This window comes from Oryzias latipes, chromosome 12, assembly GCF_053564925.1.
Source record: "Oryzias latipes strain Hd-rR chromosome 12, Olatipes_Hd-rR_3.1".
Lineage (NCBI taxonomy): Eukaryota > Metazoa > Chordata > Actinopteri > Beloniformes > Adrianichthyidae > Oryzias > Oryzias latipes.
The window spans coordinates 18,049,651-18,069,229 of NC_136248.1; the positions used below are offsets into that span (position 1 = coordinate 18,049,651).

The following is a 19,579-nucleotide window of genomic DNA, read 5'->3' on the forward strand; positions in this document are numbered from 1 at the left end:
ATTTTGCAAGTGAGCTACAGTGTTGTGCTGAACTGTAAGACTGTTTTGCCAAGTGATTTTAGAATTTTCACAATGTAATTTCTGTTTCAAGAAATGAGCCAAACGAATGGAGAAAAACTGTAATAGGATTATTTTATATAAGTAGCTAATAAAATAGACTTAACCTTACCTTCAACCCGTACACTGAACAGTAAATGTCCTTCATAGATAAGCGTGTTTCTTTGTTAATTATTGGCTATAGTTAGATGAGAGCCAAGAAAGATGGGTAAATGAGAATCTGCTACCACTTACAGTAAAATGGATCTGGTTTTCTAAACATGAATACAATATTCTGAATAAGAGAACTTCAAATAAAACAAATCTTAAATTGTCATATTGAAAACGTTGAAAAGAAAATGTCCATTGCGGGGGAAAAACCAACATTTTTAAATTTTCAATGGATTTTTAGTAAGGAACAGATGGAAATAATTACAGAACCATTTTTCGTTTTTTAGTTTTTTATTTTAAATTTACTTTTCTAGGTGACCATCACACTGAGCAAATTGGTAAAATGTGCAATACTTTATCAACCACTAGGAGTCCCTAGAGGACAGCCCAGGACAGGTTATTGATTGAGTTTCCATATGACACTAGTCCCAAACAACAGAGGGGGAGACACAGCCTAGGTCATCCCGTTCATTCTATGTTTAATTTAATAATTTGGATAGTAAATTAGGATCAACAGTTTACAAACTACATGTACAAAAAAAAATAATGACAATTAAATATTGCAATACCTTGATTACAGATCTAATATTTTAGACATCAATAAAACGTATTCACACACATTAGCAAGGCTTAAATTACAAATAATATATGTACACAAAACAGTGATAGATAGATAGATAGATAGATAGATAGATAGATAGATAGATAGATAGATAGATAGATAGATAGATAGATAGATAGATAGATAGATAGATAGATAGATAGATAGATAGATAGATAGATAGATAGATAGATAGATAGATAGATAGATAGATAGATAGATAGATAGATAGATAGATAGATAGATAGATAGATAGATAGATAGATAGATAGATAGATAGATAGATAGATAGATAGATAGATAGATAGATAGATAGACGACTCCGTCTGAACGGTGCTGGTTTTGAGCCAGAATGACCATAACAACCACGATGCTGTCTTCCAAAAATGGATGTGGTCCTACATCAGTGTGTGATTAGCATGAGGAGGAGGAGGAGGAGGAGGAGGAGGAGGAACAGAGCTGCTCCACACACCACTGGGGCTCCTGTTTCTTCAACACCTAAATTGTATAAATTATAAGTTGCTACTGTACTTCTCTATTATGAGCGAACAGTCACTTAATAATAATAGTAATAGTACATGGAGATCATCTCGCTCTATGCCGTAGCTTAATTTGTTTAAAACTGAACTAGCTATTTCTTCTTCTATTGTTTCAAGTGATTTAGATCGTTTTAGCGCTTGTAAAAATGATTTATTCCGATGGAGAGTGTGACGTATATATAAACGTTTAATATAATCGGATAAAGTTTTTCAGTTCTAATCCGATCTTTGATCCGATTAAAGAAATTTTGCACATAAAACTGCAGCTGTTGTTGATATTTAAAAGAGCGATTTTATAAAATGGATAATAGTTTATGCTTCAATAGCATATATGTTTAGACAACTAATTTGGTAAAAGTGTAAACATATGTTATGGCTTCAGCTACTGATTCTGAAAGTGCTGTAATTTCCTAAATATATTTTAACCAAAAGATGTCCTTGAAAACACGCTGTCTGAATAGCCTCTGAGTTCTCTTTTTGTCTCATTAACCGACACAATACAGTGTAAAAAAAGATCTTAAAAAATATTCCATTTAACTTCCTTAAATCTGTAGACAAATTGGTTCCATAAAGGGACATTGAGTTTCAAACTTTAGCCCAGTAACAATAATAGCAGTTGTTCCATCATGAAGAAAGGTGAACATATTTTGATAGTTTAAAGTATTTTCCTTCAAGTTAAAAGCCTCAGAGAGACCAGCCTTAAAACAGACAGGGAAAATGGAATCTAGATGACAAAACTTCAAAACTTTATTAAAGAAACAGCAAGATATGAACAAAAATTTAAACATTTTAGTAGTATAACAAAGTTAAACATGACCAGTACAGATTTGCACATTAACATTTTCCTTAGTGTTTTTTGTGGATTTTATGTCAGACAAACAGTCCATGGCTATTACTCCTAGTGTTTTTTTTATTTTAATTCTGTGAGCCTAACATGATAAAGTGTTTAGAGGGTTTCTTCCCTCAAGTAAAATGCAAGACCAGAATAGTATAGCATGTAATATCTACGTATATAAAATTTGAATAATAGAAAAAAAATGTTTCTGTCAATATTATAATATGTTAACATGTTAATCTTCATAATCAGATTACTTGGAAAGACAGTTAAAGCTTCTCTAAGCATAAAAACCATGGCAAAACATAGCCACAGATAAAAGTATGATTGCATTGGTGTTCACCACCTTCCTCCACAAAGGTGCTTCTGTGGTGTCTGTGAGCTGCTTCTTCAGCTCTGCCTCTTCTTCAGGACTTAATTTCGGAGCTTCACTCTCCTCCAGCCCACAGAAACACAGCAGCGCTTTCTTACAGAAGCCTTGTTCTTTTTTAGGTTCTGTCATGCAGAAAAAAGAAAAACAGCAAAAAAAACAAAAAAAAGTAGTTTATATTTGATTAAAAAAAGCATCATTATTGTCCACTAGTCGCTGATTACCTTTTTCATTTATGCTGTTGTCCTCCCTACCAACCCAGTCATCTTTTTCCAGGTCTACCCTCTCTTCAGTGCTGTTCCTAAGGCTCCAACAAAGTCGATGCAGCTGAGTAAACAATACAATCATCAGGACTAAAGGGTTTGTATCAGGGCATTGATCCCTCCCTCAAATGTAATAAAACTAAATCCACACTAGGACCTGTATGGCAAACCAAAATTGATATTATAAACCTAATAAACAGTTTTAACCTTAAGTGCAATAACAGTCACGAATGATGGACTCCTCTTGACTAAAAATGATCACATTTCAATCTTATATACAAAGATTAAAATATAAAAAGAAAACACCAATAACATTGACCAAAGTTGGTTGAAAGTTTGCTTGTGTTTAAAGTAATGAAAAACAGAACAAGTTCCAGTAAAATTAAATTGAGAAGCTAATGATTTATTCAAGTTTGTCTTGGGGAGAACACTTACATGTTTGTCTTCAATGGGTTTGGTCATTAGGGATATACCAATGATGATGATACACGACAACACAAACAGGATGATGCCGAAGTAAAGGTAGTGCACGCCGCAAATAATTGTTGGACAATCACTGGGGTTAGCACAGCTACCCGTTCCATACACAAACTCAGTGATCATCCTGGACAGGCCTATTGGCAGACCAATCATGAGTCCATAGAAGGCACCCTATGATTGAGAACAAAATACAGTTAGAACTAGCTAAGCAACACTGATGACCCAACCCTTGTAACAGTCATTTCTGTGATGAAGATGTTAAGCCTATCCTTCTAAACTGGGACCTATTTTGTGTATGTGACTTATTTGTATGCCAAAAGATTTCAAAATACACGAAAAAGTGCTTTAAATGTAGTTATAAAATTTTTGATGCAACTCAAAAAGTAGAGTTTTCTGTGAAGCTGATATCCCTATGGTAGTCAAAGTTGTTACCACTGAATTTTAATGGATTATTAATGGATTATTTTGGAAGACCATTGGTATAATGGCCATACATTTCCTTTTTCTCATTATGCTCAATCTAAAATATTATTAGAAAAATTGTAGACTATCAATTCTAAGTGATTATCCTCAAGCTATTATTTTCATAGGAGTAAAATAGAACATAGAGTAAACTTACAGGCTCATTGACACGTTTACAGAAGATGGCGAGGATGAAGACGGCTGCAATTGGTGGAGCAAGGTAGCTGGTAATGGACTGAGCATAGTCAAAGAGCTGACCACTCTGAGCTGTCTGAACTACAGGGATCCACGCGATGCTCACACCAATCAAACCCAAGGTAAACAATCTGTAAACAATTAAAACATGAAACTTAAAATTTGTAGTCCAACCAGTTGAGAATCTTTGTTAAGGAAATAATAAGAAATGTGTTTTGCCTGCCAGCAATCATGAGCTCCCGTTCTTTGGCTCTGGGGCGGATCTTGGTGTACATATCCATTGTGAAGAGAGTGCTAGCACTGTTGAAGATGGAGGTAAGGGAGCTCATCAGAGACGCCAGCATCACAGAAAGCATGAGACCCCGCAAACCTAGGAGAGAAAACAATACATTTAGAGCATTACAAATCGAATTCAATACACTTAAGAGATTTAGTAAAGTCACAGGAGTAAAGTCACAGAAATTTACCATTGGGCATGAGATCCACCACTAATTTGGGATAGGCGATGTTGCTGCATCCCACACTAGAGCCGCAGTATGATTGACATTCTTCTGGGTCCACACACGCCACCACATCTGAATATCGGAAAAAAAAACATTTGGATAAAACTCATTTCATTTAAAGACCCACTCCAATTAAAACAGTTTTTGGGGCATTTTAACATGTTTTTGTGTACTTTTTCTCATGATGGAGGACATCTATAAAAAAATCATTATTTTCATTGTGCATGAATGATATTTTTTTAATAACAATAGAGCTGAAATATATTATGTTTACTAATGTTAACAATATTTTTTGTGCAGGAAAAAAATTGCTAAATGTAGTTGAACAAGAATTTCAGTTGATTAAAATCTGCTCTGATTATAGTAAGTTATCTCTAAATGACAATAAAAAAAATGTATGACTTTTTTCTGGTAGCAAAAAGATAGGAAATGTTAAATAATGTCTGAAAGGTGCAGAAATTCAGTTTAAAGAAGTACCTTTTTAGGTCTAATAATTGATGATAAATTGTCTGGGAAATCTTACAAAAATTATATAAACGCAAAGTTTCTAGATCTATCGGAAATCTGTTACAAATCAGCGATGTATTAAACAAAAATACTTTATATCTTATTTATTGTTCACTAGTTGTCCCGTATCTTTCATATTCTGCAGAGATTTGGGGAAGTGCAGGAAAAGCTATTATTGAATCCTTGTTAAAATTACAGAAAAAAACTATTAGATGAGTTATTATAGCAGGACGCTGTGAACCAACAAATTCTTCATTTAGTTGAACTAAAAGTTTAAAATTAAAGGACATTGTTTAGTAAAGTATTAGAAATTATTTACAGAATTAAATATATTTTAGTTCTAAAAAATATACAGAGAGGAGTTAGTTAGTATAATTTAAAAGGTTTTTATCCCTTTGAACAGGTTACAGTTCAAACTAATGCAAAGGTGAGATGTGTTGCAGTTCTTGGTCTGAAATAATGGAATGAATTGAGCTACCACGGCAAGCTAGCTAGTTTTTCTTGTCCAAGCTTGTGTCTGGCTCCAAACTGTACAGCTGGGTGCCTCCAATATTACTTGTCATTTTTTGGGGGTGTGAGGGGCTGTAAGATAGTGGGGAAGCATGTAAACAGATGGATGCCAGGACGTAGAGACAGGTTCACTCCGCACCAAAGGAACTACTGTCACTCTGCAGAAACGACGTCTTAGGAAACAACGCAGATTTTTTTTATTTTGACTAAAACCAGCACAATCATAGTTAAAGACCACTGGGCATGGTTTCGCAATGTATAAAAAGATGATCAGAGTGGGTTTTAAGGAATGCTATTTCAAGATTCTGTTGTTCAAATTTCACTACCATACGCACCGGGATAGAGAATCCTGCTGATCATCCCAGGAAAAACCATGAGAAACATCGGCAGCAGTTTCAAGTAGCCACACAAGACACAACCACCTTTTACATGAGAGAGATTCTTGGCAGAGAGGCAACGCTGAACAATCACCTGTCGATAAAGATTTAAGGAAATGTCATTAGCATTTAATGTTTTGTTTTTTTAGCAATACACTTACTGTGCATATGCAGCTATTCTAAAGTGTTGCGCAAAAGTTTAAACTTTGACTGGTTGAGTCTGCATTTATGTCTTTAGATTACCTATAGTACACAGTATAAGCTTTTACTGTCACAGAGATCAATCAATCAATCAAACTTTATTTATAAAGCACTTTTCATATAAAAATATAACACAAAGTGCTTTACATTAAAACACAACAAAATATAAAAACAAGTATTGACGAATTAAAAATAAAATAAAAATTAATAAATAAATAAATAGGGCCCCCTCCCCGTACCCAGCCCCCCACTCCTTTCACACCTCCCACCCCTTAAGTGATGGCAAGGACAATGAGAAATAGGCTGAGCACAAAAACAGGATGCTGGAAACGCTAATAATTGGAACCTCCCCCTCTGTGAACAGCCGCATAGACAGCCAAATGCAGCATCACAGGCGGGGACCGCTCCACCACAGCTAAGCGGTGATGCAGGTCCACATCCAGAGCTGCAGTGGCTGAACAGCAGCCGACCCAGAGGGAGAGGATCCAGCTGAGGAAGCACCGGAAATAAAATTGAATAAAAATGAGAATAAACAAGTAAACATATTGATAAAAACAATAAAACATTAAAATAAAGTTAATTAAAATAATGCGTTAAAAATCAGGTTCAAGTTCATAAAACAAGATAAAATGGATAGATAAATAAATAAAATAAAAATAAAAAGTACATATAAATAAATAACTGAATAAATAAATAAATAAAAGTAGTAAAAAATTAGCTAAAAGCCAGGTTAAAAAGATAGGTCTTAAGCCTTTTCTTAAAAGCATCAATGCTCTCTGCGGCTCTCAGGTCCTCTGACAGACTGTTCCACAAACGGGGGCCATAGTGCTGAAATGCAGCCTCTCCATAGGTTTTAGTTTTTACAGTTGGAATGGTCAACAGACCAGTGCCAGAGGATCTCAGGCTCCGCGAGGGTTCATATCTTAAAGATCTGATAAATAAGAAGGCGCAAGACCGTTAAGACATTTAAAAACGGTTAAAAGTATCTTAAAATCAATCCTGAAGCATATGGGAAGCCAATGCAGGGATTTTAAAATTGGGGTGATGTGAGCTCGCCTCCTGGTCTTTGTAAGAACTCGTGCAGCAGAGTTCTGGAGAAGCTGAAGGTTCCTAATGTTGGTTTTTGGAAGACCAGCAAGCAGGGCGTTACAATAATCAACTTTACTCATGATAAAAGCATGCATTAGCATCTCCATATTCGCAAGAGAGAGCAGTGGGCGGACTCTAGCCAGATTTTTGAGATAATAAAAACCAGTTTTAACCACCTGTTTTATATGGGGGATAAAAGTTAGCTTAGAGTCAAAAATAACACCCAGGTTTCTGACTGTTTCTGAATGACTTAATGAAAGTTGCTGCAGCTTCAGAAACTGTTTCTCCCTCTTGGCTTCAGGACGAATAACTAAAATTTCAGTTTTTTCCTGGTTGAGCTGCAGAAAATTATTTGCCATCCATAATTGCAAAGCATCCTCACAATTTGAACAGTTATTTACTTTACTAACCTGGTCATTGCAAAAATACCAAATGGCCTGAATAGTGAGTCCAAAGACCATGCCTGGCCACGGCAGGTCTCCAGTCACTGGATCCCTAAAAAGGTGGAAGGAGTCTGGTCGTGGCTCAAAACACTCAGCGCTAAAATTCCCTTTGATTGTTGGGACCGCCTGCATGTAGAGCTCTTCAAACCTTGCGTAACCTCCCACCTCATTGAAAGCTGTGGATTTGTGATGGTTAGAAGATCTTAGACTTTAATGGATTAACAATAGAAAATAATTTTTTATCTTACCAAAGCCCATAAGAATGAAAGACCCTATTAGCATGATGAAGGTTTGTAAGGTGTCTGTGTATATCACTGCAGCAAGTCCACCTGAGACACAAAAAGAAGGACATTAATGATTTCCCTTCAAAATTCAATCAGTCCCTTACCAATAAAAAATCTAAAAATAGGCTTGACTGCCTTTTTGGTGTAATTTTAATTGAGTGTGCACTATTTCTGAGCATCCAGATGGAACTGAAAGTGTGTTTGTGTTTACAACTGTAGAATGGATACAGCTAGAGAAGACTTTACCCCTAGTTTTAGTGTCATAAGATAAGACTTTTTCCTATGTTTTAGTTTATAAAGTTACATTCACACTGCCCTTGGCAACTCACATCTAAGCAGCCACTTCCACTGAAAAGTCTATGTAAAGGTGGGTTTTGGCCATTGAACACATCAAGTGGAACTTTGACAACTCAGGAAGTCGGTTTTGTGACGTATCAATGGCGTCCTTTTCAATTCATGGGAGTGCAGACTCTTTGAAAATTAACGATCATTTGAAAAGCACGGAGGAGAATTACATGACACCAGGTTTTTCATATATTGGAATAAAGCTGTGAAAGAAAAAGCCAGGAGCCAAATTTTTGAAATATGTTCTGCTTTGACATTTCATGCCAACCCTTTTCCAACTGTATGTGGCGAACTTGCACTAGTAAAAGGTAACAAATGAAGAAGAAGCCCCTCCCTGCTTAACAAGTGTGAACACTGTGGGCTAAACGCGCATTCTTGAACGCGTGTCACATGCCCGGTGTGTCCGTAGCTTAAGAAAATTCAATGTAGGCAAAAAAGATTGCATTTTTATGCAGACCTGTGACAGTGTACACTGCAGTGATCAGTAGAAGCGCAATAACTGCAACGTAGATGTTCAGCCCAAGAGCCTGGTTGATGAAAATGGCTCCAGAAAACATGTCTGTCTGCATGGAAAAAAAAGAAGCATTACATTACCAGCAGCAACCAAAGCTGTAACAGAATTATGAGCATCAGAGTCACATACTGAGATCTTAGTGAAGATGTAGAGGATCAGGGAGAGCACTGACAGATAGATTCGAATGCGGGATCCTCCAAACCTTTTCTTCAGGTACTCAGGCATAGTAACCACCTAGACAAAAAAGGCAATATTTTCCTTTTATTTTTAAACTATTCATGGAAAAGATAGTAAACGTAGATTACTTTACCCCAGCTTTGATGTAAATTGGCACAAAGATCCATCCCAGTAACACAATAACAATAAGAACCTGAAACACATGTTAACAAAAACAAATTGTATTTCTTTTTGTTAAATTCTTTTAAAAATCATCAGTCTAAGATTACCTATGAAAATAATAATATAAATTACATCTCACACATTACTTAGTAATGGTATTTGTACTCACATTCCATTCAAATCCACCAGTGGCTATTCCTGCAGCTGCACCCGAACCTGCAAGCCCTACAAAGTGGCCACTGCCTATGTTGCTAGCGAAGAGTGATGCTCCAATCTGTGGAGTTCACAATGGAGTTTGTTACACCTTCAGTGTTCAGTGATTTTCTTGCACAGTTTTAGACTGTTCATGACTGTTCATGTTTTGTGCTAACAGTAGAAGGAAAATTAAAACCAAGATGCCTGACAGCCGAATGAATTCAAATAAAAAGTTGCTGTTGTGCACTGCATCACATGGTGCACAAAAGTGCAGAGCAATCATATATGTGGTTTATACAATGTTACATGGACTGAAGGACAGTTGTGCAATCCTGAAAGAATGATACCCACCGGCCACCACACCATACTCCTTCCTGCGAGGAAAAAGCCACCCACGGTGGAGCGATTGGTGCGTACCATCGCCTGCAACAGGACAGACCACCAAAAATCAGTGGATATCTAAGTAAGATGATTTGTATTGTGACGCATTATAGCTAGTGCAACAATCCTTAGAATCATCATGCATGCAGTTTAAAATATTAGTGTCTTTGATGCCTTTCAATAAAGTTTAACTGGATATCTGAGACTTGCGTTTTAACTTTGTTAATTTGTAAAAAGAGGTTTTTCTTGCACTATATGCATAATGTTAAAAAAGTGGCATTCCTAATGTGTGAAAAAAGTGAACAAAAGATAACAAAAAAGGTATTTTCTACAGTTATCTTTTCATATGCATTGTCTTCTGTCATTCTTTTTATCAAATCCCAGCAAATCCACAAAGAGAAAGTTGATGGAGGACTGAACACTCACCCATATTCCCACAGCCAAGACAACCAGAAAATAGATTACAATAACAGAAATGTCGGCTGGGTTGTTGAGGGCCACCGTGTTCCCATTGCTCGCATTTCTTGTACTTCTTGTGATGAAAGAAAATCCAAAATAATCTCGAGACATCCTGCTGGAAGCGGTCGGACATTGACTAAATTTTCCCCACAACTACTTACCTTTATATCTTGTGGGTGTGTGCCGGCACATGCACGTGTTTGTGTATGGTGATGGTGAGAGGGTCAACATGTGTAACGTGTGTGTCAGTTTTCTGGAGAGGATTTATTGCCTCTAAATTTACCAGTTTATTTGAAAATCAGCTTAATATTTCTATTATACATATTCTATCTTTCTGTTTGTAATCAATTCTAAAAAGTGCTGTTAATTATTAACAAATAAGACAAACAAAATATGAAAATCCTCTGCAGTTGTCTTCTAAATGCATTTATCTGGTCCTCACATCTATAAAAAATAAAAAAAATAAAAAAAGTTTCATTATGTAAGAGACATATGAGCAGACTCATATCTTTGTTGAAGAATTTTGGCCCAATCTTCTGTCAGGTAACATCTGGACTTTGATTGAGTCATTTCAACACCTTGGTTTTTTTTTCTCTTTCAGCTGTGCCGCTGTGTGTTGGCTTGATGCAGGTGTTACATGAACCCACCTCAGTCAAAGTTTAACTAGTTGTAAAGGAGGTAATGGTCCACTAAATGACTGCAGGGTGTCCAGATTTGGTTGCTGTATAGATATACCATCATCTCCGCTGTGGCTAAGTTATATTTGTTGTTTTAATTTTAATCTGATTTTTCACTGTCCAAATGAGTCATTTCTATTTCTATCACCTCTGAAAAAAAATAATCTGGGACGTCACTTTTAATCTGCACTGCCTTCTTTTTCTTGAAAAGCCTGGAAAGCTTGCGTTAAAGCACGAATACTATATTATTTTAAATATATATGTTGAATTGGGATTTATGCCATTGTGTAATGTGATTACACATCCACTAGTCTAGACGCTGTTAAATTTATTTAAGTAATTTTTAATTAAAAAAAACTTTATTATTAAAATAATTATATTAAATGATACATTAATGCTACATTCTAAACTAATTGTTGACTGCTCTTTTAGTTTGAAAAATTCAACTTTATTATGTATTTTGATATAAAAGTTTTGCTTTGTTTAGTGTTTGTATTTCACTTTAATCTATTCAAAATTAGTTTTCCTTTGTGTACATGTAATATATTTATGCGTTTAAGTTAGTTAAGAAAATAATATTAAGCAAAGATTTAAAAAAATTGGAAGGTATTATTGATCAAATTAAAATGATGTAAGACAGTTAAAGAGCCACTAGGTGTCTCTGCAGGACAGTTGTTGTTTTCCTAAAACTCTGATAATCTGTCTGCATTCTAACACATTTTAAAAAGTCCAATGTCTTTGTCTAATTTCAATAATTTTAAAACAGAAGAACCCAGCAATGTTGCTAAAGCTTGTCTAAAATACTTTTTTACAAGTTTTCTGAGTTTTTAGTTTTCTCAAGTTTTACTTGACTGAATCTCCAGTTTCCAGAATATTTACCTAAAATGGGTGAAATATAAAATAAAGTTCATCAAACCAGCTTTTAAAACACTCTAAACTACTTTTTAAAAACTATGGTAAGTTATTCAAACTGCTTCTTGTACCCTGCCTCTTCATAAACATATGCGCAGGCATGCTTCGACACTAAAAGTTATTATGTAAATGTATAACTTTACTTCATCCCACCTTTTTTTGCATTAATAAAATGCTTGACTACTTTTTATTCTTTTTTTTTATTGTGTTAACCATTAATAGCCTCTTTGTGGTATATAGGTAAACTGGTGTAAGAAAGCTTTTGGACACTATGCATGTTTCAAGGGAGTCAAACAACAAAAAAGACAGTATGACTATTTTGGGTATACTGTGCATGTTCACCCATATCAAAAAGTTGTTGGAATAAGCTTTATTACAGGATCATGATCCTGTGATGGTCCTTTTATGTTTTTAAATCAGCCTCAACAAAATATTGGTTCCTTGATTTGATGGTTAACATCCCCCAAAATATTGTTTTATCCTTTGGCCAATTTCTTTGTCTCTATTTATTTATTAATTAATTAATTTATTTTTACAAAAAGTCCACTTCAGATTTGCTCCCATACCCTACAATGCAATGCATGTGCTTAAGCCCTACTAGAGATGAGCATTTTTTGTTCCTTGATTTCCTGTTTTATTTTGTAGTATTTCCTGTTTTGTTGTTGTTTCGAGTTTTACCTCGCCCCATCAGTCCTGAGTGTTTCCACCTGTGTCTTGTTGCCTTGTATGTATTTAAGTGCTGTCTTTCCCTTCCTCCTGTGCTGGTCCATATTGTATTCTACCCCGGTTTCGAGTCTTTTAGTGTTTCGAGTTTTGCCTGCCGTATGCAGTGGTTTTGGTTTCAGCTTTAGTTTTGTTATTAAACCCCGTTCTCCTGCATCCTCCTGCCTCCTCTCCTCTCTGCGCCTGGGTACTTCCCATTCCCTCCGTAACACTGACAGAGTTCTACAATAGCTCTTTAAGATTAAGGTTGACAAATGTATTTTTCCTACCAACTTGAACAGAGAAACTAGTCAACAAAGTATTGACAAGAAGAAGAAAAAAACGAAAAGTAAAATGTACAACAGAAGAAAATAAAAGTATAGAAAAACAGAAAACTAACCGAGATTTTATTCTCTCATAGATAAACTCAAAGTTAGATATACTCAAAGTTATCTAAGTGTTCACAGATTTTATTGAACATCTATATTTTTGCTCTTTTTAAAACCACTTCATTATTGACTTAAAATATCTACAAAAATGAAGATTTTTTTTTTCTTACTTTTCTCCCAGCTTTATTAAAGCTTACCTTTTCTCACTTGTATGCTCTCTCTGAACTAGAATGTACCGGCTTCTCTTAAAACTGTTTGTTTTTAAATCGTATATTTTATATTTTATTTATTTATGTCCCTATTTTTATGGCAACCGTGTGTTCCAAGAAAGACACCAAACATTTGGAATTAATTAAAGAATACTAAAATTGAATAAAAAGGTGGAAAAGGGAAAACTTGCATATAATACATTTTCACTTTCCTGAATGTTTGAATTGCCCAAGATTAAATCTTAAGGAACACTGGTGATTTTGTGTAGTAGTTAAATCAAAAAATCTATGTGGTCAAAACTGGACTTTTTTTTCAGGTTAATTTTCCCACAAAGATCAACAAAAGATGAAAAAGTGTCTTAAGGATGAAAAAGTGAGCATCAGCCTGGCTGCATTGCACAGCAGCCTTTTTATGAATTCTCAGAGCAGGCAGAAGCATGAGCCCACATTTGCAGAACAGATTTGGTGAAAATGAATCCATTTGATGTGAAAACTTGGTTTTAGGATCTGGGGGGAAAGCTAGGATGTCAAAAAACATTGGCTCTAGCAGAATTACAATATTTTTGAGCGCAAAAACAAAAAATATCAATCTTATCAAGCGTGCTGTAAGAAAAATACATTTAAAAATGTTTTTTGTTAACATGAGAAAGTATTGTTTTGAGGGTTTTTTTCTCTTTTGCTTTTTAGATTTTTCCCATTAGCTAAAGATACACTTCATAGATCCAGTGTTGTTCAACAAAAAAATGTAACAGTGAATGACCACTGCAGTTTACTACTGAGAGACAGCAGCTGCTGTTGAGCCAAGAGGTCATTGTAAAAAGGTGAATCAGAGGAATTATCAGACTGGGGATGGTAGAAATTGTTTCTTGGAATCCCTAAATGGGAACAATCAATATTCGCTTGAATGAGAATCAATCAGTGGAATGAGAACATGCTCTGTGAGGATTAAAGCTTAGCTACATGTGTTGAATTTATTCCTGGTTTCAAACACAGCAGCTTGGTCTTGAAGGGGTCCCCTTTGGGGGAAAAAAAAGTACAGCAATTCTTGCGTTTTGATTAGTCTTTGGAAGAGATAATACAATTGATTATAAGGGTAACAAAAAAAAAGACAAAAGTGGAGGATTCTTCATAAACTGCAATCATAAAAGACAAATAACACAATGAAATATCCACCTTTGAAAAAAAATAACACCTAATGTACATTTTTTAGTCAAGTTGGAGTTTCTCAGAGTAAAAAGATGCTAAAAAATGCACTTCAAGTGGGCCTCACATGTCTTATATGTGCAGTGTTTTTGTAAGCTGAAAGTCTGATTAGTCATTAGTAAAAACAGGGATGAATAAAGGGTTGAAAAATGTAAGAGTGAATAAAAAACCGCTTTGTGCTAACAAAAGAAAGGAGGAATGTCAAATATTTATATCTTGTCAGTTTGTGTCCTTGAATTGCGGTACTGTATTCTCCATGCTTCAAGTTTTTTTAAATTTCCTGAAGTACTTGTGCAGAGTTGCAACAAACACATTGTAGTTTTTAATAGTTTAGTTACGATGGAGCATCTTTTGGTGGTCACCACACACTCTGTTAAATGTCTTACTGTGTTGACTGTGTTTATAGCCTTTGCAGAGGCAATTCACTAAAGTGCCCCAGCTGCTGTCCAGGCCTCCGAAATATTGTGTTGCCTCATGAGCTTTATATATTAACATACCTGCATTCCTTTTAAAAGAGTTTCTTAGCAGGCACAAAGACTGACATTACTTTTTAAAACTTAAAATACAAGGATAACGGTCAAATACATTTCCAGCTATTCTTAATTTATTTAAATGTGACTGAACATTTTATTGTTGGTTTGCCACAAAATAAACAATAACTTTGACAAAAAGAAAAAAAAAAGAAAACAGTTTTACCTATGTTTACCATCTATAAAAAATAGTAGACTGTAATATTCAAAATATTTCATAACTTTTATTTCAGCTGCTTGTTAATTGTCGGTTTATTTGAACCTTAAACTAACATACAAGGTATACCAGGCAATGTGTTTATGCATGTGTAACAAGATCTCAGATAAACAGGAACTACCTTAGAAGTACTGTGAAAAAGTGCCTAGAATTTATTTTCTGCTTACTTAGTATGTTTATGTATGTTTCATTGCACTCACCAAATGTAAGAGGATGGAAGTTTACTTAGTACTTATGTGGCACAATCTTGTGTTTTTCATGGTACTTATCACTGAGAACAGAGTAAGTAAACAGAAAGTACCATTTACTTTATGTGAAGTGTACAAGTTAATTTATAGTGTGTTTTGTGGTACTTACCATCTATAAGGAAAGAGTAGCCCCACAGAAATTATTTTTAACTAAAATGGAACTGGACTGTAAAAAAAAGTCTGTCCTATTTCCACTCTAGTGCATACTTGCAGTAATAAATGCCGGGTCTGTCGACGAGTATTACCGGTACTTGGTATTTACCCCTTACGGAAGGGGCAACTGGACTGTAAAAGAAAGTCAGTCCTATTTCCACTCTATTAAAATGTACTTATACTAATGCTATTCTGCATGAAAGAGTTTTTTTCATAAAGAAATTTTAAAGATCCACCAACTACTAGTTCAGGGGTCTGTAACCTTTAACACTAAAGAGCTATTCAGATCATCTCTCCCAGCAGGAGCCACAAAGTCCTAATATCTCTTATCTCTTCTGCTAGTTCCTGTTAACAATCTAGCTGCTGCATTCTGAACAAGCTGGAGACTTCTTAAGATACTCTTAGGACACGCTGCTAACAAAGAGTTGCAGTAATCCAGTCAGACGTATCAAATGCATGGATGAGTATTTCAGTATCACTCTTAGAAAGTATATTTCTGATCTTAGCTATATTCCACAGGTGAAAAAAGGCAGTTCTACACGCCTGAGATTTGTGAGCCTTAAGTGATAAATCCTGGTCAAGTAAAACCCCAAGGTTTCTAACTGTGGAATTGGGGGCTATACTTATGCCATCCAGGTAGACTATCTGATCAGACAGAGCATCTCTGAGGTTTTTAGGACCTACTTTACCACTTACTTTGTACTTGACAGGTACTTTTCAAAATTAAAACGTTTTTACTTTCCTTTAACCAGAGAGCCACAATGGAAGGGCGACTCCAGAGCCTCAGGTTGAAACCCCTGAACTACTCCAAATAAACTAAACTTAATAGGTTTAAATACATCCGTAACCAAATCTTATACAAACACTTGTGCACCCTGCATTAGCAAATCACACATGAAGCTTGCATTGTTGTCCTTTAACAAAAAAAAGAATCATAAATAAATTAAACACAGTCTAAATATAAAAACATTAAACAAATTTAAAAAATAATAATTTTTGTTGGCTAATATGCAAAATTAGCAAGTAAACAACTTGAGAATTTTTAAAAAGACATGTTAAAGTCTTTAATTTTAAAATATTTAATATTTTAAATGTAATCTAATGAAATGAAAGGTTTAATAGAACAATCCAACTTAAGTAAGGCACAAATAAATGTATTTAATTACATGTATTTAATGCCTGCCCACGCCTGCAACAGAACTGTTCTCTGACTTTCAATCAAGGCCAACACAGAAGGATTCTTCAGACAGGGAGGCTGATGTCGTGCTTTGTTGTAGTCTTGGATGAAAGAAGGGCTTCAGGGAAATCAGCTGCAGTTTGCAGCGAGGCCCTCCAGCAGCTATTACAGTAGATGTTCCTTAACATATTAAAACAACTATCCCTTGTCTGGCTGATCACACGGGGCCTCACGTGAGCACCTGAGTGAGATATTAGTTGGCAGATGGCATCTGGCATCCAATGATTTTCTTCAGCTCTTAACAATATGGTCTCAACACTTCCTCAGTGAGGAGGATCGAGACTGGGGTTGGCAAAAAAACTAAAAGAACTATCAGTCCAGATCCACCTACCCCTGATTTGGAACACCATCTGGCCAGCATTTCATGGTTTGTTTCTGATCAGAATCCAGTGAGCATTATTTATAGTACTGTATAGTCATAGTCCGCTTTTAGGTAGTCTTTTTTTTTTTTTATCATTTTGGCTGTATGAACATAATAGATAGAAAAACTTGCATTTGATGAACCTGTCACAATGTTTATTTACCAGCCCTGGATGCAGCTTAATATGGAAAGTTTTAAAGGTGTTCTGACCATAAAAAACAAAGGTTCTGTTCTATTTTATTCTTTTGGCCACAAGGTGGCATAATAAATATAATAAAAAATGTTTGGCATGGACACAGTGATGTGAACAAGATAGCTCTGCCAGTTCAAAAATTATACAGACTTAATTATAGCCAATATTTCCAACTGTTTATGTCTCAACTACTCTACAGAAATGACATCTGAGAAAACAACCTGTCTGCAGAAATGTGGCCATTGGGATTTGCTGTTGAAGGGTCCAAACGTAAGAGATTTAAATAGAGAGCAGGTCCTATACTTAGCTATAAGTGGCTGAAACGGAAAGGAAACAAAAGCATGAACATGAAAAATATAAAACTGAAAGAATAAAATATTCAAACAGGGGAAGGCAAACAATCCCAGGTGTACTGAAAACTGCGGTAAAAAAAAAACTGAGGGTGAATAGACAGATGTGATGCATCCTTAAACCAGGTGTAAACATGGGCAAAAAAAACAAATGAAAACAGAAAGTTACCTGAAAAAAAAACAAATCTCTAAATTTTCAAATGTACCTGGATCCTGATAGTTAATTTGAAGGTTCTGAAAAGTGCTTTTGCTGAAAACATATAATCCTGTAAAAACTGAAATTAATGTCAGTATTTTGTGAAATGTACTTTGTTAAATTGACATCATTAGTTTGAGATGAAAGTGTGGTAACTAGTAAGCTAACCTTTAAGAATTAAAAGCCACATTTGTGCCGAAAAGCAAAAATTACGAGTTTAATAAAACGTTAGCAGAGCTAGAAAATGACACAGTGTGTTTTGTTGCTTTCCTTGCACCTTTAATGGATGTATCTCCATGAAACACACACTAACACTCTTTGAAGCACATAAGCAAATATGTCAGTGTGTTTGTAGGTGAGAAAGAAAAAACACCAAGTATATTTGAATCAGAAGCTGCACAGACAACAGCGTTGACAGCCCAGAAATGGCAGCCTCACCAGAGCCTTTAAATGACGCTGTAAGCTGTGCTGGAGATACGACACTAATTCAGGGGATGCCACTGAAGCTGTCAGGAAAGGACATATCGGTGAAAACATAATCAATAGACGTGATCTTCACAGCTGCTGTTCTTCATGAGAGTTTGTTGAGCCAAGAATACAGCAGGCGGATGTGAACAGAAGTAAAGGATGAATTGAAAAGCTTTCTTTTTGGTGATGGCATATATAACAGAAAAGCTAAAGTGGATGTAGGGCCAACAAACCTCTTTTCAGATGATTTCAGCTGCAATATAAAAGAACGCTGTTGATTTATGTATTATATAACTTTCCTTTGATGCATATGCTTTTAAGTTATGATATATATATATATCTATATATATATATATGTATAGATATATATATATAGATATATATATATAGATATATATATTGGTATTGGTATTTTATGGAACATTCAGTTTGACATTGGAGGGATAAAAAGCCTGTCTGGACTTTAAATGGGTTTCTAAAACTTAAGGTCGCAGTGGAAATTAAGGAAAAAAATCAGAGATGGACTGGTTGAAAATGTTTGTATGTTAAGAATGACAAGTTGGAATTTATTTTCATATAATTATTATTTATTTCATGTATTATCAATTTACAATATTCGTTTATGCAAAAAAAAAAAAAAGCATAATTCCAGCAGAAGATGTGAAAAAAATTCTATAATTTTCTCTTGATAAGAAAATCTGTAAAAGAGAACAGAAACATTTTTTAAGAAATTAACATAGTACTCGGAGTAACAGCAGTATTGGTGCAAAACCGTTGATATGAAAAATAATATGCTAGTAAAAAGATGCACTGAACATATGATAACCAAGAATTTCTCTTTAGGGCACAATACTGGATCCGAAATATTTTTGTGTACAAAATAAAAACAAGTGAAAAGAAGATTAAAAAGAAATATTTTACTTTGACAAGCAATATCTAGATCCAGGTCTGTATTCAAGAGATTTTTAATAATTTGGGGTAGAGCTTATTGTTTTATTGGTTTTGTTAGAAGTCTGAAAGCAAAACCTCCTTCAGACAGTGTGTCCAAAAATCTGCTTGAGTGCTTATCCACACTGAACACAGCAAAAAATTAGAAGTTCAGCGATTTTTGCTTACCTAGTCAGGAGAAAATGTGCCAGCTTTGCATCAGTCTTGCAGCCTTGCGTGCTTGGACTTCATTTTTTCAAAAGCATCTGTAACATTCATCCCCGGTTCATCGTGTTTCCAGTCATGGAGCTTTTAAGAAATATGTAGAGGCTTTTCCTTTCAGGTGGAAACCATTATCAACCAGGAGGGTGTCCAAATAGCAGCAGTTCCCTAAAACCCCTCACTGTGTTCACATGTCAAATAAAACAGGACAAAGTAGTCAAATCGGTCAACATTTTGCTCACATGAATTTGCTTTCCTAAATGTAATAACAATTTGAAAATAAGTA

General features: G+C 35.1%; 1 protein-coding gene across 2 annotated transcripts; it reads right to left on the reverse strand.

The window, feature by feature from the left end:
- Window positions 1-2,073: 2,073 nt before the first annotated feature.
- On the reverse strand, window positions 2,074-10,292 carry LOC101175176 (sodium/glucose cotransporter 1-like). Of its 2 annotated transcripts, XM_004074818.4 has the most exons (15): window positions 10,067-10,292; window positions 9,611-9,682; window positions 9,234-9,338; window positions 9,036-9,095; window positions 8,855-8,959; window positions 8,669-8,774; window positions 7,831-7,911; window positions 7,550-7,758; window positions 5,808-5,943; window positions 4,420-4,527; window positions 4,172-4,322; window positions 3,915-4,083; window positions 3,251-3,466; window positions 2,777-2,879; window positions 2,074-2,677 (listed from the first exon to the last, which is right to left on the reverse strand). In XM_004074818.4, the coding sequence occupies exons 1-15, from the start codon at window positions 10,208-10,210 to the stop codon at window positions 2,463-2,465; spliced, it is 1,980 nt and encodes a 659-aa protein (XP_004074866.1). In that variant the 5' UTR covers window positions 10,211-10,292; the 3' UTR covers window positions 2,074-2,462. The 2 variants fall into 2 exon arrangements, with proteins under 2 accessions (XP_004074866.1, XP_020563379.1); XM_020707720.2 differs by lacking the exon at window positions 8,855-8,959.
- Between the last annotated feature and the right edge of the window lie 9,287 nt (window positions 10,293-19,579).

What these genes read in the sequence shown, in the direction of transcription:
- LOC101175176 (XM_004074818.4), bottom strand. Translation starts at nt 10,210, where the DNA reads ATGTCTCGAGATTATTTTGGATTTTCTTTCATCACAAGAAGTACAAGA. An exon ending in TCTTGGCTGTGGGAATATGG is followed by an intron (nt 9,683 to 10,066) that starts GTGAGTGTTCAG and finishes GTCCTGTTGCAG; the next exon opens with GCGATGGTACGCACCAATCG. An exon ending in GGTGGATCTCATGCCCAATG is followed by an intron (nt 4,323 to 4,419) that starts GTAAATTTCTGT and finishes TTTCTCTCCTAG; the next exon opens with GTTTGCGGGGTCTCATGCTT.